Source organism: Dictyostelium purpureum (genome assembly GCF_000190715.1).
Source record: "Dictyostelium purpureum unplaced genomic scaffold DICPUscaffold_34, whole genome shotgun sequence".
Lineage (NCBI taxonomy): Eukaryota > Evosea > Eumycetozoa > Dictyosteliales > Dictyosteliaceae > Dictyostelium > Dictyostelium purpureum.
In genome coordinates this window covers 76,678-103,865 of record NW_003519371.1, presented here as the reverse complement: position 1 = coordinate 103,865, position 27,188 = coordinate 76,678, and the positions used below count along the sequence as shown (strand labels likewise).

Below are 27,188 nucleotides of genomic sequence, written 5' to 3'. Positions count from 1 at the left end.
AAGTTAAATGGACATGATGGTGTTTTAAATAAGAAGGCAATTACAGCGTGTATGGTTATACTGTTAATAGGTATTGTGTGTTGGGTGGTATTTCAAATAACATATTATTAAATAAAGATGACGATAAAAGTGGTTCAACAGGCGATCAACCTCCATCCGTTGTGGCAAGTCAAATAGTATTCTTTTCAGTGGGGGGGGTAACTTTAATAAACTCTGTAGTGTTTTTAATATTTATTTATAAAGTGCCTTTTAAAAATGTAAAAACCATTAGAAAAACCTTATCAAGATATAATCAAAAGTTTTATCAAGAAAGATCGAATTCTTTGTGAGAATGAAGAGAATTTTGTAAGTATTTATTTTATAAAATTATTTATATTAAACTCAATATTAATTTATTTAAAATAAAAAATTTAAAGATGAAAATAAGTATACCTTCAAATCCTTTACCATACAGCGACTCAAAAAATAGGTATAACGAAAAAACCTCATTATTAAAGCAACCAACAAATAAAAGATTTTAACAAATATTGATTTTTGACCCTCATAAAGAAGAATAATATAGAGTTTCAAGTTTCAAATGAAAAAGAGGAAACAAGTGATGAAAAAAGAGGTAATAGTGATAGTGATAGTGGTAATAATAATCAGCAGGCAATACATATTATAATGCAAATTTATAAATTTTTGTTAATAAAAAAAAAAATTAAAAAAAGAAGAAATCAATTGAAATTAATCCAATCTACTCAACCACCCAATCAATAAAAAATCTAAATAAATTATTCAGTTATTATTAACTCTTTAGATATTAAATATTTTTTCTCAAACATTCAAAAAAATTATTATTCACCCCATAATCTAAGAAATTTTTTTTTGAAACTTTTTTTTTATTTTTTTAAATTTATATTTTTATTTTATTCCAATCATAACAAATCAGATTTTGAATTAATTGTAATTTGTTTTTTTTATGGGTGTTGAAACTTTTTATTAAATTTTAAAAAAAATTAATTACAAGGCTTCTTTGATTACAAGGAGAACAAAAATAGAACCAATAAAAAAGTTGTAATCTTTCCTTTGGGGATATTTTTTTATTTATATATTTTATTTATAAATTTTTTTAAATGTTTTTCTTTTTTGGTGAAAATTTAAATTATAAAATGTTAAAATATTTTTTTTAAAATTTTTTTTATTTTTAACAAATAATTAAAATATTATATATATATATAAATTCAATTAAATATGGTTATAGTAAAAATTCAATGTAAAGAGAGTTTTGGTTCATTTGGATCATTTAAAGAAGATTTTCCATCAGAGTTACATGGCGTAATGAGTCCTACAGAGGTAAGTTTGAAATATATCTATACAAAATATATAGAATTTGAAGGTTCATTTTTTAATTTTTTATTTTTTTTTAACTTCAAGTATACAGATGTTATCAGAAATATAAATGAAAATTGTAAAGGAAAGTTCAATAAATGGTTTCTACTGTTTTTGCTGGGCCCCATTGCAGGTAATTATAATTAAAAAAAAAAAAAAAAAAAATTTTAAACCATAAATTTAATATTTTAATAGGTATTGTACTATTTATTGTCGGAGGTGTTAAATTTAAAAAAATCCAAGATGAACAAGTTAGTGACTCCAATTATTGGCCATGGCCTAGTTTTTCATATTCTTCCGATCATCAATCAAGTTACTTTCAAAACTCAAATAGTTATAACTCTTTTTCAAATAGTTATTACTATGGTTACATTAATCTTGAGGGTGATTTATCACCTAGTAATGCAAATAGTTTTAAACCTGGTTTGCCATTTTTCTATTTTATCATTGGTGCTATTCTTTTAATTTTAGGTAGTTGTTTCTTAGGTTTTGCATATTGGTTATTTAAAAGAAAGGTAAATGAAATATATTATCTTTATAATTAAATTAAAGTATTAATATTTGTTTTTTATATTAAAAAAATATAGACTATCGGTAACATTGATGAAATTTTAATTCAAATAAACCAAAAATATGTACAAAGACAAATAAAATTTGAATTTATCACAGAACTGGTTGAAAAACCAATACCTGATTGGGAATATAACAACAATAGAAACAATCAGGCTTATATGAACCAAGTTAAATATGATTCACAAGGTTGTCCCTGTAAAATGGAGGAGATATATTATTTAGGAATTAATTTCATGCCACAAAATATGCAAAATATGCAAAATATGCAAAATATGCAAAATATGCATAACATGCATATGCAACAAAATATGCAAATGCAACAAAATATGCAAATGCAACAACCACAGTACAATAATATTATTCCACCAGAAGCTAATTATAATAACAATCATATTTCATTAAATACACAAATAGAAATGGACGAATTTAATTGAAAAATAACAAAATAAAAAAAAGAAAAAAATATATATAAAATTATATTTATATATATAAAAAAATAACAAAATAATAAAAATATATATGGTACTATTTCATTCTATTAATTATTTTTATTTTTATTTTATCTTTATTTTTATTTTTATTTTTTTATATATTCGGAACAAAAAATACTATTATATTATTCAAATATTGATTCAATATATTTTATAAATCTACTTTGGTAATCTTTTGGGTTAATTGCTGATATTTGAGTCTAAAAAAGAAAAAAAAAGATGATATTAGTATTGAAACACCTTTTTAAAAAAAAAATTAAATTTAATATTAAACTTACTCTATCAAATAACATTCCTTTTACAGCATTTTCACCACGCTTTTTTAAATTATAAGTTGTTAAAATATCAATTAAACCTAAATAATAAACTATACCTCCATCACTTTCTTCTGTATTCGATCCATAAATTATATTTGAAGTTGATAATGGTGGTGGTTGTGGAGGGGTATGAATACTTTCAACAATACCATTAAAATCCTTTTTGAAATAGGATATATCCTTTTTCTCATGTGACTTTGGACCTTGAGATTCTTTAAGAGTTTGAATTGATTTCTTGTCACTTAAATGTAAACCAACCAATAAACTATAATCACATATACCATGGCTGCACATCCATTCAGAGTCGATTGATAACTGTTGTATAAATACTTTTTTTAATTTACCCAAATGAATCTTTCTTTTTAAATTTAAATCTTTGAAAGTTAAATCCTGGGTTTGAATATTAAAACTATTATCAACACCATTTATTTTACTGCTATTATAGCAACTACTATTGCTACTAATACAAGTATTCAAACTATCTGTACCGTTTAGATGGTGATGTTGTTGCTGTTCCTTGGCTAATTGTTGCTGAATTTGATTAACATCAACATATCTACCTATTGTTGAACCTTTTAAATCATATTTTTCTTTAATTTCCAACTTTTGTTCAGAATAGAAAAGATTGGCCATTACAACAAATATGATATCTCTATGGGCACTACTATAAAAGGAAGCACCACTTAATTTTAATTTACCCTTTAAACGATATACTCCCATGAATCTTGGAAGCAAAGAATTTGGATACTTTTTAATGTGTTGATAATATGATGGAAATAATTTAGCGAATGTGTCATACTCGCTTGATGGAATTGTTTTTATAAAGTATTTACTGTCCTCTGATTTATAGAAAAAACTACCACTTCTACCCACAGTTTGAACCTCTAAAAACTTTACAATATCAGATATCTCTGGGCTGCCTATTGATGATTTGGTTCTAAGGAAATCTTTGTCAACATTATAATATTTTCTTATTTCTTTAAAAACCTTTGGTGAGAATATTGTAAACTGCCAATTATCTGATAATGAAAATGTTAATGATGCTGTAGATAAATCTGTGTTGGCGATTACTGCTGGTGAGGCTATAGTTGTTATTTTTAATGAATCTGTTGTTGCTGCTACAGTTGCTGATGAACTTTCAGAAGTGGATACTGGTTGGTGTGGATCTTGTAGATGATGGAATTGATTTATAATCTGTTCTTCTAAATCTACGTCTGAATCAATTTTGATTTCAATATTGGTTGCTTGATTAAAATCTTCATTTGAAAAATCACTAATAATACAAGCACCGTCTTTTTGATTTGTTGGTGTTTCTCCAATACTATTTTTATTGTTTATATTTACATTATTTACATTTAAATTATTGCTATTATTATTACTATTATTATTTTGTCCATTGATAGCCTTTGAGTCAATATCACTTTCAAATAATTTTTTAAAACCAATAGTTAATAAATTAATATACTGTTGGGTTTCTTGATCTTGTACTAATTTTTTAGAATGATTTACACTAGCTGATGGTCTATAAAGGTTTTCTTCGATAACTTGTTTAGAATACTTTAAAAGATTAAATGGATTGACGAATCTATATGATGATGATGTGGATGGTGTTGATGAATTATTTAGTTGTTGTGGTGTTGTGGATGGAGGTGCATTATTTAATAAATTTGGTTCTAATGATACCGATGGTGGCTTAGTTGGTTGAAGATCTAACCATCCATTCGAATTGACCAAAGGTAAGTCAATGTCTTTTGGCTTTATCTGATCAATACCAATTTGTGGATCTGGATCATTTTTAATTTGTGGTTGCTGTAGTTGTTGTGGTGGTTGTAGTTTTTCTGGTTGTTGTGGTGGCTGTGGTTGTTTTGGTTGTTTTGGTTGTTGTGGTGGTTGTGTCTGTTGTGGTTTTTCTGGTTGTTTTGGATGTTGTGTTATGAGTTGTTGGAGCTTTTGGAGTTGCTCCTGTTGTTGGAAATGTTGGCGTTGTTGGATTTTTAGGAGTTTTTGGAGTTTTTGGATTTGTTTTCTTTGTTTTAGTCGTTGGTATTTTTGGTATTTTTGGTTTTGTTGGATGTGTTTGATTTGCAACTTTTGGTTTTGTTGGATGTGGTTGAGTTGAAGTTGCTGATGTTGGTTTTGGTGGATAAGTTGGAGATGGGATACCTGACTCTCCCAGTCGACGTTTATATTGGTTTTGGTGTTTTTGAAGCTACCAATATAAAATGATAAAACCAAACTGATGATAAAACCAACAAATAAAAAAACACACATAAATAAAAAATCATACATTTTTATTTACAATTGTTATACAAATAAAATAAAATAAAATACCAAAGATAAAATATAAAACTAAATAACAAAAAATTGATTAAAAAGAATACAAAAAAGATATATACAAAAAAAGATAAATACAAAAAAAAGTTATATACAAAAAAAAAAAATATTTACAAAAAAAGATATATACAAAAAAAAAATATTTACAAAAAAAAGATATATACGAAAAATAAGATAAACAAAAAAAAGATATATAAAAAAAAAGATATGTACAAAAAAAAGATATTATTTACAAAAAAAAAGAAAAAAAAAATAAAATGGAAAAATATACAAACAAAAAAGATAAAATATTTTTTACAAAAAAAAATGTAAATATTTACAAGTGAAAAAACAAATGATTATTATTATATGCAAGCTATTGTAAATAAAGTTGATGAATGAAAAATTATATGTGTGTGGTATGAAAACTATAATTTTTAATTAATAAAAAAAAAAAAAATTTTAAAATTCTATTTTTTAAAAAATTAAAAAATTATAAACAATTAAAAAAAAAAAAATAAATAAATAAAATTAAACAAAAAAACAATTCTCTATTAAAGAGGGAGTTTTCTTAATAATTTATTATAATATATATTATATGAATTTCATTGATATATTAGTTTCAACCTTATTTTATTTATTTAAAATTTAGATTTATAATATTTATTTAATCTATTTGTTTGGTTTAAAAATTTCATTAAATTCTCTCCCAATTGATATCCAAAATACCTAGATAAACTTTTACATTGTAAAAAAAGATTGGAAAAAAAAAGATTGAAAAAAAAAAAGATAGTTTATTTTTTTATATTTTTAATAATGGATTCAACTTTGCCTTTATTTAATAATATTTTTTATGTATTTTTTATATGATATTCAATAATAATGTCCCATTTGTTTTTTAAATATTGCTCTATCTATTATTTATACAATTAATGTTTTTATTTATTTATTATAATCTTACATTTTTTTTATATAGCTTTTATCTATCATAATTAACAAAAATAAATAAAATTATAATACATTTTTTAAAAGAAAATTACATTACATTTTTAAAACAATATTAGATAATTAGCTTTCATTATACACATTCTTATAAAAGTGATATAACAATCATTCATAAGATATTTTCAATTATTTAAATTTTTGAAAAATATTAAAAATTAATAAAATAAAATTTTATTTTTTTTTAAATTTTCACCCATTCTTCTGTAAATAAAAAATCATTTCACTCATTTTATACCACTTTATAATTTCATAATACAATAACACATTTTTTAATAATAAACATCAATCAAAATAAATTTATACTTTCAGCTCTCTCATCATCTATAGAATTCTATATTATTCACCAACCATTAGACCCCACTAAGTCAAGAAGATAAGTAGTGGTTTTATAAAGGGACCAAACAGTGAACAAATGTAGTGATAATAGTACATCTTGTGGTATTGCAGTGGTAGAGCAAATATTAAAGTAGTTATAGCAGAATATCAAATCAATTAAAATGATATTAGTTTAGTAAATAATATAACTTTTTAGATGAAGGAAGCAATTAAGTTACTAGTAATGAAACTTTTAAATCAAATTATCTCTAATGATTAAAACAATATCTACGAAATTAGTTCTGACCAATCAAAAATGGTAGAATACGGAAAAGAATTAGATGAAGATTTAGTGGTCCTTATCCTCAAAAAATCAATTAATGTAGAAAATATTAAAAACAAATTAAAACAGGTACTATACTCACTCTTGAAAGGAATAAACAGATGCCGTATTACTCCCTGTTTAATATATATATTTTTACTTATTTTAAATCTTATATAATGTTACACTTTTTGTAACATGTTTAATTATAGTTAACTATTAAATAATTAATTATAATAATATAGTCATGATATTTTCCTACCAAATAGTCTCACAAACATCCACGACAACTACATTCCAAGGGTAGAGTTTAACATGTGTTGGTAATGAGAAAGAACTTTAACTCTTCTACATTCTAATCTTAGAGACAAACCAAATTGCTTCGCTTTTTTAACACACGAATTAATAAAATCATCAACTGTCCGACCAATACTGCCCAACCAATTAAACTCGATATGACAAACATTGTTGGGCAAAATGTTTTATCATATTTCATAACAATCCATTCGAAACGATCAGCTTTGATAAGTCCCAAAAAAAAAACAATAAAAAACGATAATTTTTATAAAAAAAAAAATTATTAAAAATTTTAAAATTTTTTTTTTTGAGTTGCATAATAAAAATTTTATGTTTTTTTGATATAAATACTTGATAAAATAATAACTATTTTATTATTACACCAAATATTTAAATCTTTAAAAAAGATAAAATTTTAATTTTTCTTTAAATATTAAATTAAAAAATATAGTCACAGTTTTGGCTCAAATTTACAATTAATGTAAAAGTGATTCTTATAGTGACCTTGATATCTAGTTATCCACTCTGGCGAAATTAATACACCCTAAGTCAGTATCATTTCGATGGCAAAAGCGGAACATGCTTTTTGATCTAACTTTAAAAAAAATGGTCTTGAATTTTTTGTACTGTGGGGCCAATGTGATAAGGTTATGGTAGTTTTTTTGAAAAAAAGTCGTTAAAAAAAAAAAGAATTTTTTTTTTACGAAATAATTTTAAAAAAAAAAAAAAAAAAAAAAAAGAATTAAATTGCTGAAAAAATAATATTTTCTTTATTGATAAAATCCAAAGGGTATCAATATAAAGCCTACTTATTAATATAAAAAAAGCGAATAAAAATTATATATTTTGTTTTTTTTAAAAATATTATAATAATATTAATAATTAAAATTTAATTGGTTAATAATTTTAGATATCTAAAATTCGTAACGACTAAAACAGTCTACAACATCAGAGGCTGGAAATACATGTTTGATTTTAATATTGATTTGCTGTTGAGCTGTTGGCATTTCTATTTTTATTATTATTCGAAACACATGTGGGAATTACACAGGTACCAGCACCAATAAGTTATTTAATTGTTGTATTGTCTTTGATAGTCGATTTTTTTAGCTTTTTTAATGAATTGTTTTTTACCCCGCGCATTTTGCCCATACAAAATCATTATTTATAAGATCTAATATTTTAATTTGTTTGATGTAAAAATACTAAATAGTAATACATTTTTATTTAATGTTTATATAAAGTTTAAAAACAATATTTATAGAAATACAAGAATTTTATTTGATTTACAGTATAGTAAATAAATCTATATTTAAATTACTTTTTTTTTTTTTTATTAATTTAAATTTTTTTTTAAAATTTTTTTTTTTAATTTTAAAATTTTTTTTTCGTATTTATTTTTTATTTTTTTAATTTTTCATTTTTCATTTTTCTCAAATAATTATACAGTTTGAAGAAGAGATGTCATCAAATAATGATGTTGAAATGTTAGATGAGGATTCAACTACAAAAACCACCACTACTACAACTACAACCACAACAAATAATGGAAGCATGTTTTTTGATGAAGATGAGGATGGTGATTATGTAGAGCATGAAATTCCAGTCTATCTATCGCAAGGACTAGCCAATAATTTATATTTATTTCAATACCCACTTAGACAACCATGGAGACCTTATGATATGACAAAATTAGAGGAGCTTAGAATCAAACCAAAGCAGCAAAAAGTTGAAATAGATTTATCGATCGATCCAGAAACCGAAAATTATAATTCAGATTCAATGGTCAAAACTACTAAATACACATTATCATCAACTACAGTATCACATCGTACAAATTATGCAATAGGTTTAATGAAAAATGGTGAGCTTCATTTAACACCACTTCAATCAATTATTCAATTAAGACCACAATTTAAATTTTTTGATGATAAATGGCAAGAAGAAAAATTAAGAAAAAAACAAGATTCAAAAGAAGAAGATGAAGAAAATGAAGAGGAACCAGAAAAGCCACCACCAGTAAGTTGTTTAATTGTAAATTTTTCTTCATTTTAAATCCTTTTATTAATAAAATTTAATTATTATAGATTCAATTTAAAAAACCAGGTGCTAAAATGGCAGCACAACAACCAAATTTAATAAAACAAATGGAAGATAGTGAACAATGGATAAAAGTTGATTTAGTGGATGATGAAGTATGTACTAATGATAACATTGATAATAATAATAAATACTAACTATATTAAATAATTAAATTTTTTATTTTAGTTTAATCAAGATTTAATTAATCATTTCGAAAAATTACAATGTGATGATACAATCAATTCAATTGATTATGATTTAAATGAAGGTCAATATTTTGATTTATTATGCCCAGTTCAAAATGATGATCAAGTTTGGCAACCAAAGAAGAGTTATATTCAAGAAACAGAATCATTAGAAAGTATTCATAAATTAAAATTAGCAGGTCAAATTAAAGGTATTATGACCAATGGTCATGTTGTTCCATTTAGCAAAATTGTACAGTTACTTAGTCCAAACGTAAAGAGAGGTGTTATGGAAGTCGATATCATTGAAGAATTAGAAAAAGTTGCAGTTTTAGTTAGAGGTAGATGGGTAGTCAAAAGTTTTTTCGTTGCAAAGGATCAAGATTTAGAGTATGGCAGAGATTATTTATTATTAGAATTTTATGATCACGAAGATGGTATCGATAAGAAAGAATTTTGTGACAAAACCAAAATCTCTTTTGAAGATGGTAGAGAGCTTTTAAGCAAAATTGCAGATCTTAACAATGTAACCCGTAGATGGTATTTGAAGAAACAGCCAGATGAAGACTTTTTATATCGTAATGCACGTATTTTAGAGAACAGCGAAAGATATTTCGAAGATCATAGGGAAGAAATTTTAAATAGAGTTAAAGAAATGGCAAGTCCAAATAGAAATTCAATCTTTGGTTTCACTAAAATTCCAGCAAATTATAGAGAAGGTAAAACTGTTGAGCATCAATTATTATTTTTATTATACAATATTTTCAAAAAAAGTGGTGTTGCCTCAATCGAGTTTATTAAGCAATCCATTGCCCATCAAAGAGAAGCTAAATCTGATAATAATTTATTAGGTCAAGTAAATGATAAAATGGTTGATGATCAATTAAAGAAAATGGCAACTATTGTACGTTATAATTATGTTTTAAAATCAGTTGGTAATATAAAAATCGATAAAGTAAGTTTTTAAAAATCTTTAATTATTTTTTTAATTTATAAATTAATACTAATTTTTTTATTTGTTTTAGTATCGTGATATTATTTTAGAAGCATTTAATAAAAAAGTTGGTTTACAAAGAGATGATATTATTGAATTTTTAAAAGAAAAGATGGAAAACAATTATGTAGATATCCCAGCCAATACATTTTCATCAATTATGAACGAGTTGGCAACTATAAATGGTAAAACTTGGATTTTTAAAGGTGGCAAAAACTAAAAAATAAAAAAAAATAAAAAAAAACAAATAATAATAATAATTTTATTATTTAAATTTAAATTAATTTTATTTATTTATATTATTTCTTATACCGATATGTTGTAAAAGATATATAAAAAAATTATACCCATGCAAAAAATTATTTATTTTTTTTTTTATTTTCTTTTTTTAAAATTATTTTTTTTATTTTTTTTTATTTTTTATTTTTTATTTTTTTTAATTTTTTTTAAAAATTTAATTTATTATTTTTATAAATATTTAAGAGTTATTATTACTATATTTTATTTTATAAAATGAGTATAAATAAAATATCTTATAGTGACGAATGGAAAAAAGAGTTAAGAAAAGCAACAAGATCAAGTTTAATAAATATTACAAATGAAACCGATTTTCAACTTCAAAGAATATCTTGTAAATTACAACAGGGTACATTTAGATTAATTCCACCTGGTATGTAAATAAACAAATTATAGTAATAACGATAGCTTTATTATTATTGGTAAAATGTAATATTAATATTTTGTTTAAAAAAAAAAAAAAGAAATTATACCTCCAAAATCAAGTATTGAATTTGGGTCGGAAAGTAATACATTTATGACAGGTACAAAGGGATCAGTAATTTATATTATATTACCACATCAAGTGGCACCAGTTAATGTGGGTTCAATTCAGTCATTAACACATTTATCAAGTTTAAAATTATGGGAACCATTTTTATATGTTGTAATTGAATGGTCAACACCATATTGGTCATCACACAGCTGCAGTATTCAATTGCAACCACAACAATCCTCAAACCTATTAAATGTCAGAAATACATTAACAATGAGGGAGATTAACAAACAAATTCATTCAGAGGCAAGTATGTTTATACATGATAGTGAAAATGAACAAATTTCCTTTAAAGTTTATAAAACCACTACATCCCCAAGTATATCACCACAATTTACATCATTACCAAAAACATCTTCACCACAATCAAGTCCAACCATAATGACAAATAATAGTCCCTCAACAAGTTTTTTAAATAGTTCTGGTTTTTCAATAAGTTCAGCAACAATTGATAGCGATTATACCGGCATGGGTTCAAGTTATTCTCCTATGACTACATCTCAATCAACATCATCAATACCAATAGTACCTGGAATCAATAACAGCAATAATAGTAATAATAATAATAATAATAATAATAATAATAACAATAACAATAACAATAGTAAAAATTCGATATCATCATCATTACCAACATTTTTTTCAAATAGTTTATCGTTTCCTTTACCATGGTCAAGCGATTCTAATGATAATAATTGGAAAAGTAATATTAAAAGAGGGTCAAGAGGTCAAATTATTGTAATTAAAAATAATACAGCTAAACATTTAATACGTAGAAATCAAGCTTTAAACAGTGGCAGATGGTGTGAACCACCACCAGAAGGTATACCACCCAATAGTTTAGTTGAGTTTGGTAGTGTCAGTAGTGGTTTCGCTCAAGGCACAGAGGGTGTAATATATTATCACTCTCAAGGTTCAAAAGGTGATTTTAGATTTCAATTTAATAATCCACTTATGGGCAAAGCAAGTTTTTCGTCACATTGCCCAAACAATTTTAATATTGAAGAGAAATACTTGGATGGAAATATTTCAACAGTTTATTTTCAAATTAATGAAGGTGAAAAGAGCAGTAGTTCAAATGAAACTGAAAATTTAAATTCAAGTAATAATAGTATAAATTCAGAAAAAGAAAACAAAGAAAAAGAAAATATCAAGCAAAGTGTATTTATTTATGATGACTCGATTAGAATATTTTCGTTTAATATTGGTATGCTAAATGTTAAGGAGTTTGATGTAGACAAAGAAGAGACAAGTGGTATTTCTGGTAAAAATAATAAAGACAATTCCAATATTTTAAATTTTAGAGAAAAGGAAAAGGAAAATAATAATAGCACCAATAAAAGCAAGGATCAATTAAATTCAAGTTTAATTAATAAAAGAGTAGAGAAAATTGTAAAGAATTTAATCAATTTTTCAGAGAAATATGATATTATTTTATTACAAGAGGTGTTTTTAGACTCATCCAGAGAAATCCTAGTAAAGAACCTCAAAGTATTTTATCCTTATATCATCGATAGATATTGTGAAAATAGTGGTTTGTTTTTTGCTTCAAGATTTCCACCAGTTTGGAGCGAATTCAGACAATTTAATAATGGTATTGGTACTGATGTTAAATATTTAAGAGGTGTTCAAGGTGTAAAATTAGATATTTCAACTATTAAGGATAACTCATATCTATATGTATTCAATACCAATATTCAATCGAATCCTGATAATTCAGTAGCATGGCAAATGGTAAATGGTGATGATAAACAAAAAAAAGCCTCAACCGTTAGAACTTTACAACTTCAATCAATTCGTGATTTTATCTCGACAGAGTTGGCAATGCAATCAAACTCAATTTCAAATTCTGGTTTAATTTTAGTTGGTGATTTAAATATTAATGCTGAAATCGAACAGGTTATTTCTGATGAAGGTAGCATTACTCTTAGTCAGATAATACCAGAGCTAGCAAAGAAGATTAACAATAAAGAATTACATTTAACATTTAGCTATCAATTATTAGAACATTTAAATGAATTAAATATCCCAATGAGATATTTGGGTATACTCCGTTCTCAGGTCAATAACAATCGTATGAAGAGTCTAATTTTAACTGAAATGATAACCTTCATCATTAAAAAAGATATCATTGAGCATTTAACACAACGTCATAATCAACATCAATCAAATATTTATGAAGATGAACAAATCTATAAAGAGGTCGTATTGGATACATTCAATTTAGTTTTCCATTATACTCGTAAAGATTGTATACAATTTTGGCGCCATCATCTTAGAAAACGTCTTAGAGCAGAGTTTAGTTCAGCACTATCAGAAATCGAACAACAAGAATGGGTAGATTTGCGTACACATGTTATAAATTTACAATTATTCAATAGCTTAAAGTATAGTTTAGAAATTACATTAAATCCAAAAGCAGTGTTCCAATTAATGAAGGGCTCAAAAATCAATACTAAAGAGGTTTTACCAATACCATTAATCCAAGATGATCAAATAGAGGAGATTATTTTACCACCATTAACAAGCTATTGGGGATCTGAATCAAATAACGACATTAATTATTTCTCAAGTATCGACTATTTAAAGAAATTACAAAAAGAACAAAAACAGCAGCAATCACAACAACCACAATCACCACCACAATCACAAACTCTAAACTCTGATAGTTTGAATATCATTGATAATCTAGATCAAAATTCATCCCAATCAAATAATAATATTCAAATCTATTTGAAACCAACCGAAGAGTATTTAGAAATGTTAAAGATTTTAGGTAATCCAGTAGATCTATTTAGGGAATGTAATCCATTTTTACCAGGTTATACAATTCACCAAGCATTAAATCAAAGAGTAGAAAAGACCTCATCAAAAGAAAGAATTGATTATATCTTTAATTTTAAACTATCTCCAAATTTTGGTGATCACGAAGGAAGAAATCAACTATTAAAACTTGATTGTACAGAAATTAATTTATTACCAATGGGTGCGACACCACAAACAAGATTATCCAATCATTTCGCATTAGAATGTATATTAATAATTAAAAAATAATAAATTAAAAATATATTTTTTTTTTTTATATAAATTATTTTGAGATTTTAAACCTTAAAACCAATAGCTTTAATAACTATAAATCCAAAAACTAATCAATATTTTATATTTATATTCCAAAATAGCTACTACTATAATTTAGTTAAAAAAAATTAAAAATATAAAAAATATAAATTAATATTTTTCTTTTTTAGTGGGTAAAAGATCCATATATGACATGTCGTCAGAAACTGTAATTCAAGTATTATCGAGTGAAATTCCCGATAATAAAGATCATTATAATATTTTATTAGATGAAGATGACTTTAATGAAGGTGATAGTGACGATATTTAAATAAAATAATATTTTGATAATAATCAATATTTATTTAATTTTTTTTTTTTAAATTTTTATACAACCAATTTCTTTCATCCATAACTTTGAATGAAAAGACAATGTGTTTGGTATATTGTTCATTATTTTCAATTATGTAAGTTGTTCATTTTTAATATATATATTATTTTTGTTTATTATTGGCATTATCATTTTAATCTATACTTTAGCTAAATTATATAGATTTTCATTTGAAAAACTAATAAAAAACAATGAAAATAAATTAGAAAAACTATATATTGGTCTTGAAAAATTATTTGATGAAAGAAAACGTGAAACTGATTTTGAAAACACCAAAAAACTTTTAGAGAATTAAAGATAGATTCTTTTTATAAAATTTTTAATTTTTTCAATAGAAGTTTGAAATAAATTGTGTTGTTTTAAATATATTTTTATTTTAATTAAAGCAATATTGATTATAAAACTGTAAAACATTCTTTTGTTTATATAGACCACGTCTTACCTTACTTCTTTTTTCTAGTAACATTTTCTGAGCTTGTTCTATTGATATCCTTTTGGAGTGAGCCAACCAACAAATAGCAATGGCACCACTTCTGCCTCTACCAGCTTTGCAGTGAATAAAAACACGATTTCCTGACTCTACTTGTCTTTGTATAAAATCAATTGATGATTTAATTTCTTGTACTGTTGGTTCATAATGGTCCACTACCGGTATATAAAGTTGAGTTATTCCGTATCTAGTATATTGTTGAATGGGACCATTATATTCATCACATAGATTTACAACTGAATTAATTTGATATTTTGATACCAACATTTCGATATTATAAGACATTGGCATGGCACCTAAATAAACATTGTCATCAATTTGACTTATTAATGGTCCTCTTAGTCCTGCCCATTGGAATAACATTACAAGTGGTGATGTAAAAAAATGAAATACTCTTCCAAAATATCTTGCAAAACTAATTGGTAATCTAGCTTTATAAAATAAATATAAAGTGATTAATATTTTAATTGGTATTATTATAGTTAAAAAGTTGGTGAATGTAATTTGTTGTGGCGTATTTGAAATGACATTATTATTATTTGTATTAAAATTATTATTATTATTCATTATAGATTGTAAATTAAATTATGAAATTAAAAATTAAAAAAAAAAAAAAAAAAAATTATCGTTTTTAAAATTAAAAAAAATTTAAAAAATAAAAAAATAAAATTTAAATTAAAAAATATAAAAAAATAAAAATAAAATATAAAAAACAAATATTTACAATTACAATAACATGAAAATAAACTCATAAATATATACAAACCTATAATATAAATAATACTAAATTATAATTTACCATTTTGATTAATACCAAAGTTGTTTGAAAAATTTATATTTAGATTTCGTTTTTAAAAGAATCTTTTTATTTTTTTTCACACAAGCAATTTCTTTTCTTGAATTATTTTTTGAAAAATCCAGAAATAAGAAAAAAAAAAACCATTCTTTTTACTTCAAAAAGCATATTCCAGAAATGAAATTAAAAAAAAAAATTTAAAAAAAAAATTTAAAAAAAATTTAATTTTTTAAATTTCTTTCTTTTTTTTTTTTTTTTTTTTCATTTATTTTTTTTTTTAAACATTTACAATCAAATTTATATATAACTAATTAAAATGTCAAAAAATTTACTTGTTTTAGGTGGTAGTGGCTCACTTGGTGCTGAAATTGTTAAATTTTTCAAAACTAATGGTTGGAATACCATCTCCGTTGATTTCCGTGATAGTCCATCAGCCGATCTTTCATTAACCATTAAAGATTCTGGTGAAGAAGAAATCAATAGTGTTATCGAAAAAATCAACTCAAAACGTAAATATTACTTTATTACCTTTTAATAGTTTTAAAAATAATAATAACTAATTGGTTTTTTAAAATATAGAATTACGTATTGATACTTTTGTTTGTGCTGCTGGTGGCTGGACTGGAGGTGATGCATCAACCGATGGTTATTTAAGTTCAGTTAAAAAAATGATCGATATGAATTTATATTCAGCATTAGCTGCTGCTCGTTTAGGTTCCAAACTTTTAAATGAAGGTGGTTTATTCGTTTTAACTGGTGCTGCTGCCGCTCTTAACAACACTCCATTCATGATTGCTTATGGTGCCACAAAAGCTGCTACTCACCACATTGTTAAAGATTTAGCTTGCCCAAATGGTGGTCTTCCAGCCAAATCAATTTCCGTAGGTATTTTACCAGTTACTTTAGATACTCCATCAAATCGTTCAGGTATGCCAAATGCAAACTTTGATGATTGGACTCCATTAGAAGAAGTCGCTACCAAACTTTATGAATGGTCATCAAAATCAGAATCAAGACCAACCAACGGTTCATTAATTAAATTTGAAACTAAAAGCAAAGTTACTTCATGGATTAATGTATAAATAAAATAAAAATAAGAAATATAAAAAATAAATAAAAAAAAAATAAAAAAAAAAATAAAAAAAAAAGAAAAGTAAAACTAGTTTTTTTATAAATAATTTAAATTTAATTAATTTATTTTTTTAAAGATTTTAACAACAATAATTTATCTTGGGTTGTGTATAAATCGATACCGGATTCCATACTCTCTAAAATCATTGTTAACATACTGTCCTTGTAATATGGGTCATCTCTGAGTTTATCTAAATCATCGCCAAATTGATTTGTCATTCTTTCTACAAAAAATTCTCTAAAGTTTTTATTTATTTTATTGTTACTATTATTGTTATTACTATTGTTATTTATATTTGTTTCCTTTTTGTCATTCTATACAAAAATAAAAATGTTAATAAATATATTTATAATGATTTGTACTGTATTTTAATAATAATACGTTACATTTTGTTTAATATCTTCAATTTCATTTAAAGTTTTTTGGTTATTCTTTTGAATATCTTTCCATAAAGATAAATCATTATAGGTCGAAACTGGGTTATTGCTATTATTAGATAATGAAAATGATAATTGATTAATTAATGTTGAAATTGATGATGATGAAACTGGTGTATTGTTTTGTAATGATAAGGTTTTCTTTATTAATAAAAGAAGTCTAGTTGATAGTATGGATGATTTATCAATAAAGTAATCTTTTTCTTCCTCTTCTTTAGCTTTCTTTGAAATTCTCTTTTTATTTGGATAGTTTAATGTTGATGTGATACCATTAGAGTTTTTACCTAATAATAAATTTAATAAATCTTCTGTTATTTCATTTAAATCAATTTCTTTATTGCTGATATCCATTAAAACTTCGTCTTCTTTTTCTTCTATTGGTTCATTATCACTATTATTAGATTCTTTATCGCTATCTTTGCTGTCACTATCACTATCGCTATCACTGCTACTGTCGCTATCACTATTGCTTTCTTTATCTTTGTTGTTACTACTTTCGCTGTCGCTATCACTGTCACTATCACTATTATTTTTTTTTTGTTTTTTATTGTCATTATCACTATCACTATCACTGCTGTCACTATCACTATCACTATCACTGCTGTCACTTTCTTTTTTCATTTTCTTTGATTTGTCTTTCTCGTCATCGCTGCTGTCACTATCGCTATCACTGCTATCGGTGCCGTTGTTTTCTTGTTTTTTATTGGTGAGGGTTTCTTTTTCACTGTCGCTGCTTTCCGATGATGATGAGTCTGATGATGATGAATCTGATGATGAATCTGATGATGATGATGAATCCGAGTCTGATGATGACGATGAATCCTTTTTATTTTTATTTTTATTCTTGTTGCTTTCGCTGTCGCTACTATTGCCATCACTTTCTATTATTTTCTTTTTTTTATTTAAATTTTTATTATTATTTAATTTATTACTATCATCATCGCTACTATCTGAACTCGATGAATCATCGGATGATTCATATTTTCTTTTTTTTAAATCTTCTTTGTTTTGTTTACTTTTTGCCATTGTTAAATATATGAATGAAAAAAATACTCGTTTTTTTTTTTTTTTTTTTAATTTTTTAATTTTTTTTTAAAATATTTTTAAAATTATTTTTTTTTTTATTTTTTAAAAATTATTAGAAATAAAATTAAAAAAGAATTTCATATAAATATTTGTGCTTTATAAACAATACTTTATTTATGGTTTTTTATTAATATTTATTATAATATTTTTTTTTTTTTTTAATAAAAACATTATTATTATTTTTTATATTAATGTTTAAATAATATATATTTGTATTTTATTGTTGTTAAATAAATATATATATTTTTGTGTTTAATTTATAATTATTGTTCATAATCTTTTTTTTTATAAAAATTTTTTTTTAAAATTTTAAAAAACAAACAAAATTTTTATTTTTTTTATTTTTCTATTTTATATTTCAAAGGTCAAAACGAAATGAAATGAACAATTTCCAATCTAATGAAAGAAAAAATTCAGTTTATTTCGGTGTGAGAATTGTGGACATAGATTATTATCAAAGTAGACCAGTTAAAGAATTAGATATTACAATTTCTCCTTTAGATGGCAACGAAATCTACGAAGTACCTATATTAAGAATATTTGGTTCAACACCAGCAGGCCAAAAATGTTGTTTACATTTACATCAGCTATTCCCTTACTTTTTCATAGAGTACGATGGATCATTAAATACAAGCTATGTAAATACTTTTATTAAAAAATTGGTTTCAAGTTTAAATTTGGCATTAAATAATTCAATTTTTAATAATAATAATAATAATAATAATAATAATAATAATAATAATAATAATAATAATAATAATAATAATAATAATAATAATAATAATACTGACAACCAACCACATGTACAGTTTAATAAAAAGCAATATATATTTAATGCAAAGTTAGTTAGAGGTAGGCCATTTTATGGTTATCATTCAACTGATAAAATATTCATAAAATTATATCTGTAAGTTATTTATTTATTTATTTATTTATTTTAAAAAATTTAATATTAATATCTCTTTAAATATTAGATTTAATCCCGATGATATAAATAGAATTTCAGCACTATTAAAAAGTGGTAGTATTATGAACAGAGAATTTAGAGTATTTGAATCACATATACCTTTTGTATTACAAGTGTTTTTAGATTACAATTTATCGGGAATGTCATATATAGAATTTTCAAAAGCATGCTTCAGAACTCCACTACCATCAAATTTAAAGAAATGGGGCAATAAAATTATAGATAGAGAATTGATTCATTCTGGTGGTGCAAGTAATACCAACTATTTATTATCAACAGACATAAATAAAAAAATATGGTCCCAAAATCATTTAGAAAACCCAAATAATGATATCCCACTTTCAACTATTAAAAATAGAAAGACAACATGCGAGTTAGAAGTAGATGCAGTCATTTTTGATATAGCAAATTTCAATAGTAATAGTTTTACGCCCCCAAAAAATTCTGATATTGAAGAAAAGGTTGTAAAGTCACTGGGATTAATTTGGAACGAAGAGTTAAACAGAAGAAAATCATTAGGGATTGCCTCTCAGTTTACGCAAATACCAGATTTCACCAGAAAACCTGCCAATATTGGTTATTTTTCGAAACCTTTAGCAGTTGATCATATTAAAGAAATTATAAAGCATGAAAGAGATCAAATTCAAAATATTTTACAAAAAAAAATAAATAATAATAATAATAATAATAATAATAATAATAATAATAATAATAATAATAATAATAATACTATAAATAATAATAATAATAACAACAACAATAATAAAAATAATAATAGTTTTGGTAATAAACAAAGCCCATCAGATGATTCAATATCAAATATTTCATCCAATCCATCATTTAATGTTAATGTTTTAAATCAAAAAAACCAACAAGAAATTGAACAAGGAAATGATTTCAATATCGTTCAAACACCCCTTTCAAATATATCTTTAGATCAATTGCAAACAAATATTGAAATACAAACTACAAATTTTTTAAATGAAAAAGAGATTCAACAGGAAATTGCCCAAACTACTCCATCTAAAAACAATGATAAAAGCTTTACCCAAGATTTCAATGATGATTTTGAAAATAAAGAATTTGATGATCAAGAATTTTTTTCACAAAAAGAAGTTAATGACATTGTAAATACTCAAACTAAATTATTAAATATGTTTTTAGATAATGAGGATGATAAAGGTGATCTTTGGGCTTTAACAGAAAGTGATGATGATAGCAGCAATATTCAAGATTGTAATAATAATAAGGATAATGCTTTAGTATCCAACGATTCAAATTCACCAAGATCCCCATCCGAAAATATCCCTCAATATGATGGTACAACAGATAAAGATAAAGTAGGTTTTTATTATTTTATTTCTTTTTGTTTTTCATATTATTAATTCATTAAATATTTTTTAGTTTTCATCAAAGCCCAATTACAAAAATCAAAATCAAAATCAAAATCAAAATCAAAACAATAATAATAATAATAATAATAATAATAACATTGGTAATACTGGTTCTAGAAGCAATAGTAGAGGTTTTTCTTTTGGTCGTAATAATATTAATAATAGCAATAATAACAATAATAGAGGTTATACACATTTATTAAATAGAAAAGCAAATAGTTTTAGTATTGTCAAATATAGTACAATTAAACAATTAAATTTAAAAAATAATTTAAAACCATGTTTAACAAATAATGATTTAAATACCAATTTAGATGATTTAAATAATATCAATAATAAAAATAAAAGAAAAAGAGTTAGATTCGAATTTGATTTAAATAAAAAATCCAAAGAAAAGAAAATAAATATTATTGTACCAGAAACTCAAGAGGACCCCATTCAACCACTCTCTCGCTCTTCATCTATCATAATACCCGAGACCCAACCATCAAACTCTATATTAGATTCCCCAACTATTCGCTCCTCGCTTGTAATACCTGAAACCCCATCATTTCAACTTGACAATCAACAATCAAAAGCACTAACAACAACAACAACTACAACTACAACTACAACCACAACGTATAACTCTCTTTTGTCTAAAAATAATAAACCACTATTTAATCTCAACTTTAGTCAAAAATCATTAGTACTTCAAAAAAGCATTGAACAGCTTTTAGACTCAAATACAAATGAAGCTGACGACGATATGATTTTTAAAACTCCAACAAATATCAATACAGTAGAAACACAAAAAGATACATCAAATATAAGTGTTAATAAAATAAATTCAACTGAAACAACTACAATCACTACTTATAAACCAAAATTCAATATAAAATCAAGTAAAACCATCACAAAACCAAAAAATGATAGAGGGTTTAATTTTCCAATAGCAAAAGAGGAACAACAAGAAGAAGAAAAGGTATTTTCAATGTCACTATGGACTCCCTCTATTGATATTAAGACCAAAGCTTTTTCACTAAAAAAAGAAAATCCAAAAGAAAGTATATTTCGCTATCCAAATATTTCTCTTGGCGACTCCCCGGTTAAAAATTATAATAATGATTATGATAGCAATTTTTTACCAGAATCATCAACACCGCTATCATTACCATTGCCACTACCATTATCATCACCATTATCACCAGTTCCACCTGTATATTTTCTTGATGAAGAAGAAAATTATAAAAACAATCAACATAGGGCCAGAAATCAAGAGCAAGAAATAAAAGATTTAGAAATTGAAAACCTTATAAAAAAAACCGATAAGGAAAATACAGTTTTAAAGGAAAATATACAGGATATATTAATACCTACACCACCATCACCCCCACCACCAATTTATGACGAATCTCTTTTATATGAAGGTTGTAATTTAAATAAAGATAACATAAATAATGGTCGATATATAAATAATAGAAATAGTTCAGGAAATAATGGAATTGATAAAATTAACAATGGTATTAAAAATTTAAAAGAAACAGACGACTTCAGCATAGAAACTAAAGATTTTGAAAATATCAAAGAAAAAACAGATGATGATGATGACTATTATATTATAAAAGAAGAATATCTCAATGATACTATTAATATTTTAGGTAGAAGAAATACATTAGCTTTAAGTAGTCAATCACTTTCGCCAACCCCGCCAAGTTATGATATTTCACCAAATCAAAACAGTCACTTAAATGGTTCACCAACTCAAAATACTAATTTTAAAGTTCCAATAAATAATATAATCAAAAGCAGTACTAATAACTTAGATTTCAATCAAAATGAAGAAAACAACTTTTATTATAAAGAAAATAATATTAGTGACAATAATAATATGGATGATATTAATAATATTAAAACAATACATATAATAAGGATCATAACGATAATAATAATGATATTGATATTAAAAATAATACATATAATATTAAAGATTATAATACCACAATTAATAACATTAATAATATTTTTAGACTAAGTACTGAACCACCAAGTATAAATGATGTCTACCAAGAACTAAATAAAGCTAACAAACCAATTAATATCTATCAAGAACCATTTTATTCAAACCAACAAGATTTACCAAAATTTCCCAAAAGACCAAATCCACCACCTCCCCAATTTAAATCTAGTTTAAAACAATTTAAGGGCCTAAGTCATTGGAAAAATGTATTTCAATCAAGTAAAAACAATAATATATTTACACTTGCAACTCCACCACCAACAACAAATCAATTAATCAAAGAATTAGAATTACAACAACAAGAACAACAAAAACAAGATTTAAACAACTTAAAAACAAATGAAACTTTTAAAAAATCAAAATCAAAAGATTATTATAGTGAGTTTTCACAAATTTCGCAACATACTCCATCACCAACCAACTATGTTAAAGATTTTAGTATTAAAAGTTTACAATCAAATTTAAATCAAAATCTAACTCTTTTATCATTAGAAATTCATTCAAATTCTAGAGGTAAACTGAAACCCAATCCAGAAATAGATTCAGTCCAAGCAATATTTTACTGCATTAGAGACGAAGATTCGATTGAATTAGAGGGAGAACAATATCAAGATATCAAAGGTATAATTATGGTTTCATCAACAACTAATGATAACAATTATGGTTTAGATTGTTCAATTAATAGAGTTAAAGATGAAATAGAGCTATTGAAATCATTTATACAATTAATAAGATCATATGATATTGATATAATTGTGGGTTTTGAAATTCAAATGAACTCATTGGGTTATTTAATCGAAAGATCACATCACTTGGGATTTTCTTTATGCGATGAAGTTTCAAGAGTAATCTCACCAATCAAGGGCAGTGAATATAGCAAAAGAAGTAATTTCTTTTCAAAAGATCGTGACCCATATGGTTTCGAACATCAATCTGGAATTAAAATTGTTGGTAGAATAGTACTAAATCTTTGGAGGATCCTCAGGCATGAAATAACAATAGACAACTATACTTACGAAAATCTATGCTATAAAGTATTAAATAAACGTCAAGAAGAATACAGCAACGAAAAACTTACTCAATGGTATAGCGATAATAGACAGCGTTGGAGGGTTTTAAATTATAATTTACGCCATGTAGAGAATAACTTCAATTTATTGTATTCATTCGATTTTATTAGAAAAACTAGTGAATTGGCAAGGGTTTATGGTATTGACTTTTATAGTGTAGTTTCACGTGGTTCCCAATATAGAGTTGAGTCGATGTTGTTAAGACTTACAAAACCCGATAACTTTATTTTACTTTCACCAACAAGAGAGGAAGTCATGTCACAACCAATGCCAGAATCTATACCATTGGTCATGGATCCGCTTAGTAGACTTTATAATAGCCCAGTTGTAGTATTAGATTTTCAGTCACTTTATCCATCAATTATGATCGCATACAACTATTGCTTTTCAACATGCTTGGGTAGGGTCGATCCCTTGGATGAAATTAATAGAAAAAAATTTGGTGCAAGTTACTTAGAGATGAAACCAGGACTTTTAGAATCTATTTCTTTGGACAATATTACCATTTCCCCAAATAATGTTATGTATACAAAAAAATCAGTTAGACATGGTATATTCCCACGTTTGTTACAAGAGGTATTGGATACTCGTATTATGGTTAAAAGAGCAATGAAAAAATCATCAAACGATAAAAAAACTTATAGTATTTTGAATGCAAGACAGCTAGGTTTAAAAATGTTAGCAAACGTAGCATTTGGCTATACTGCAGCAACTTTTTCTGGAAGGATGCCATGTGTCGAAATTGGTGATAGTATAGTTCAAACAGCCAGAGAAACATTAGAGGCTGCCATTAAAATTGTAGAATCATCTAAAGAATGGAATGGTAAAGTAGTTTATGGTGATACAGATAGCTTATTTGTATTACTACCAGGTGTCTCAAGAGAGGAGTCATTTAAAATTGGTCAAAAAATTGCAGATAAAGTTACATCAATGAATCCAGCACCAGTCAAGTTAATTTTTGAAAAAGTATATCATCCATGTATATTGGTAAATAAGAAGCGTTATGTTGGGTTTAAATATGAATCGCCAGATCAAAAAGTACCAATATTTGATGCCAAAGGTATTGAAACTGTGAGAAGAGACTCTTGTGGTGCGGTATCAAAGATTTTAGAGAAATCTATTAGAATCATTTTCGAAAGTAAAGATATATCACTAGTAAAATCATATATAACAAGACAATGGGAAAAAATATTACAAGAAAGATTCAATTTAAGCGATTTTATATTCTCTAAAGAAGTTAGATTAGGAACCTATAAGGATGAAACCCATTTACCACCTGCAGCATTAATAGGTACTCGTTTAATGAAGAATGATCCAAGATTAGAACCAAGATATGGCGAACGTGTTCGTTATGTAGTTGTTTATGGGGAACCAAATTCAAGATTAATAGATTTAGTTTTAACTCCAAATGAATATTTAGAAAATAGTGATAGACTTCGTATCAATGTTATTTATTATATAACCAAACAAATTATACCAGCACTCGATAGAGTTTTAAAGGTTTTAAATGTTAATATCAAGCAATGGTTTAATGAACAACCAAAACAACTATTATTAACACCAATTCAAAGAATGTCAAAATATTATTATTTTAGAAATAATCAAAATAAACATCAATCTCGACAACCGATTCAAATTCAATATGAAAATAATGATCATCAAAATTTAACAATTGACCAATTTTATTCAACCTTAAACTGTTTAATTTGTAGCTCAGTAATAAATAATAATAATAATAATCAAGTTATCAATACTTCAAGTTCAATGTTTAATAATTTACCAATTTGTTTAAATTGTAAATCAGATGAACAAACAAGTTATTTTACTTTAATTAACAGATTTAAATTAATAGAAAATCAAAAGAACAATATCAACGATTTTTGCAAGAGCTGTATAAATGATCCAAGTATAGACTCCATCGATTGTATTTCTTTGGATTGCCAAACTTTTTTCGAACGTAAAAAACTAAATCAAATTTTTAATAACTTAAAAAATTGGTTTTTTTTATTCGATGACAATTTATAAATTGAAAAAAAATCAGGAATCAAAAATCAAAAATCAAAAATCAAAATAAATCCAAATTTATTGATAGGCTTTATAAAAAATAATACAAAAAACTAATTAAAAAGTAATAAAATATATTAACATATATTAACATATAATAATAAAAATCGTGATATGTTAAAGAAAAAACATAATATTTTTTTACTTTATATGTAAATCTTTAATCATAACTTTTATTTTTATTTGTTTATTTATTTATTTAATTATTGTATTTTTACATAGACTGCCATATTTAAAAAAAAAAAAACTTTTAAATTTTGTGTGTGATAATTATGACAGGATAGTGTGGGTAGTTATATGTGAGATAAGAGTGTTGGTGTGGGTTTATGTGATATTAAATCTTAAATTGTTTTTAATTTATTTATTTTGTTTTTTTTGTTTTTTAAAAAAAAAAAATATTTTATTTGTGTATTTAATAAAAAAAAACCTATTAGAAACAGGTTGTTTTTTAATATATAACAATAATAAAATTTTTTTTATTTTTTTTTTATTTTTTTATTTTTTTATTTTTTTATTTTTTTATTTTATTTCGTTTATATGGTATATTTAAAAAACAAAAACAAAATTTAAATTCATAATAATTATTAATATCTATCACACTCCCTAATTCTTATTAAATAAATTATTATTTCTTTTTTTAAATTTATATATATAAATATTCCTTTTTTCTTTTTTTATTTTTTGTTGTTTTTTTTTTTCATAAAAATTTAAATCTTTTTATAGGTTATCAATCAATTTTCTAACAATTATAAACCAAATAATAATTTAAACATTTTTTACTTTTTTTTAAAAAATAAAAAATAATTAAAATTTTATAAAAAAAAAAAAAAAGAAAAAAAGAAAAAAACAAAAAAAACAAAAAAAAATTAATAAATATAAAATTGATATATACATTAAATTTTTTTTTTTTAATAACTAAAAAAAAATAATATAAAAATATAGAAAGATAAATTTATTATTATTATTATTTTTAATAATAGTAAATAAATTAAAAGCGCCTATAAAAAACCCCCACCCCTTTTTTAAATGGCATCAGCACAACAACCACCTCCACAACAAAGTAAACCATCTCCACAAAATAGCTTTTTAAACAATTTTCAACAAATACCAAATGGTTATCAAACATCAACATTCACTACAACTACTCCAATGGTGGGCACATTGCATCAAATTAGCCGAACGCTATAACACAACCTGAGCTACAGCAG

At 24.5% G+C, this 27,188-nt stretch overlaps 9 protein-coding genes across 9 annotated transcripts; 6 read left to right on the top strand and 3 right to left on the bottom strand.

The window, feature by feature from the left end:
- Positions 1-1,242: 1,242 nt before the first annotated feature.
- On the top strand, positions 1,243-2,222 carry DICPUDRAFT_20708 (uncharacterized protein; the record flags this gene model as incomplete). The annotated part of the gene is made up of 5 exons (XM_003284896.1): positions 1,243-1,335; positions 1,417-1,504; positions 1,567-1,622; positions 1,755-1,886; positions 1,959-2,222. Coding segments are annotated over 5 exons (633 nt in total), but the record flags the coding sequence as incomplete, so codon positions are not given.
- A 338-nt stretch (positions 2,223-2,560) lies between these two features.
- On the bottom strand, positions 2,561-7,203 carry DICPUDRAFT_148780 (uncharacterized protein; the record flags this gene model as incomplete). Its single annotated transcript, XM_003284868.1, has 3 exons — positions 2,561-2,635; positions 2,714-4,714; positions 7,081-7,203. 3 exons carry the CDS (start codon positions 7,201-7,203, stop codon positions 2,561-2,563), a joined length of 2,199 nt encoding a protein of 732 aa, XP_003284916.1.
- Positions 7,204-8,465: 1,262 nt separating this feature from the next.
- Positions 8,466-10,485, top strand: DICPUDRAFT_148777 (uncharacterized protein; the record flags this gene model as incomplete). The annotated part of the gene is made up of 4 exons (XM_003284895.1): positions 8,466-9,023; positions 9,092-9,199; positions 9,273-10,226; positions 10,297-10,485. 4 exons carry the CDS (start codon positions 8,466-8,468, stop codon positions 10,483-10,485), a joined length of 1,809 nt encoding a protein of 602 aa, XP_003284943.1.
- Positions 10,486-10,778: 293 nt separating this feature from the next.
- Positions 10,779-14,485, top strand: DICPUDRAFT_148776 (uncharacterized protein; the record flags this gene model as incomplete). Its single annotated transcript, XM_003284894.1, has 3 exons — positions 10,779-10,935; positions 11,027-14,128; positions 14,346-14,485. The coding sequence occupies 3 exons, from the start codon at positions 10,779-10,781 to the stop codon at positions 14,483-14,485; spliced, it is 3,399 nt and encodes a 1,132-aa protein (XP_003284942.1).
- Positions 14,486-14,921: 436 nt separating this feature from the next.
- DICPUDRAFT_86492 (uncharacterized protein) lies at positions 14,922-15,602 on the bottom strand (the record flags this gene model as incomplete). Its single annotated transcript, XM_003284867.1, has 1 exon — positions 14,922-15,602. The coding sequence occupies one exon, from the start codon at positions 15,600-15,602 to the stop codon at positions 14,922-14,924; it is 681 nt and encodes a 226-aa protein (XP_003284915.1).
- A 545-nt stretch (positions 15,603-16,147) lies between these two features.
- Positions 16,148-16,913, top strand: DICPUDRAFT_28422 (uncharacterized protein; the record flags this gene model as incomplete). The annotated part of the gene is made up of 2 exons (XM_003284893.1): positions 16,148-16,340; positions 16,411-16,913. The coding sequence occupies 2 exons, from the start codon at positions 16,148-16,150 to the stop codon at positions 16,911-16,913; spliced, it is 696 nt and encodes a 231-aa protein (XP_003284941.1).
- Positions 16,914-17,025: 112 nt separating this feature from the next.
- DICPUDRAFT_148773 (uncharacterized protein) lies at positions 17,026-18,426 on the bottom strand (the record flags this gene model as incomplete). Its single annotated transcript, XM_003284866.1, has 2 exons — positions 17,026-17,277; positions 17,350-18,426. 2 exons carry the CDS (start codon positions 18,424-18,426, stop codon positions 17,026-17,028), a joined length of 1,329 nt encoding a protein of 442 aa, XP_003284914.1.
- A 440-nt stretch (positions 18,427-18,866) lies between these two features.
- DICPUDRAFT_148772 (uncharacterized protein) lies at positions 18,867-25,941 on the top strand (the record flags this gene model as incomplete). The annotated part of the gene is made up of 4 exons (XM_003284892.1): positions 18,867-19,393; positions 19,461-20,793; positions 20,858-22,514; positions 22,817-25,941. The coding sequence occupies 4 exons, from the start codon at positions 18,867-18,869 to the stop codon at positions 25,939-25,941; spliced, it is 6,642 nt and encodes a 2,213-aa protein (XP_003284940.1).
- A 1,065-nt stretch (positions 25,942-27,006) lies between these two features.
- Positions 27,007-27,168, top strand: DICPUDRAFT_148771 (uncharacterized protein; the record flags this gene model as incomplete). The annotated part of the gene is made up of 1 exon (XM_003284891.1): positions 27,007-27,168. The coding sequence occupies one exon, from the start codon at positions 27,007-27,009 to the stop codon at positions 27,166-27,168; it is 162 nt and encodes a 53-aa protein (XP_003284939.1).
- Positions 27,169-27,188: the final 20 nt, after the last annotated feature.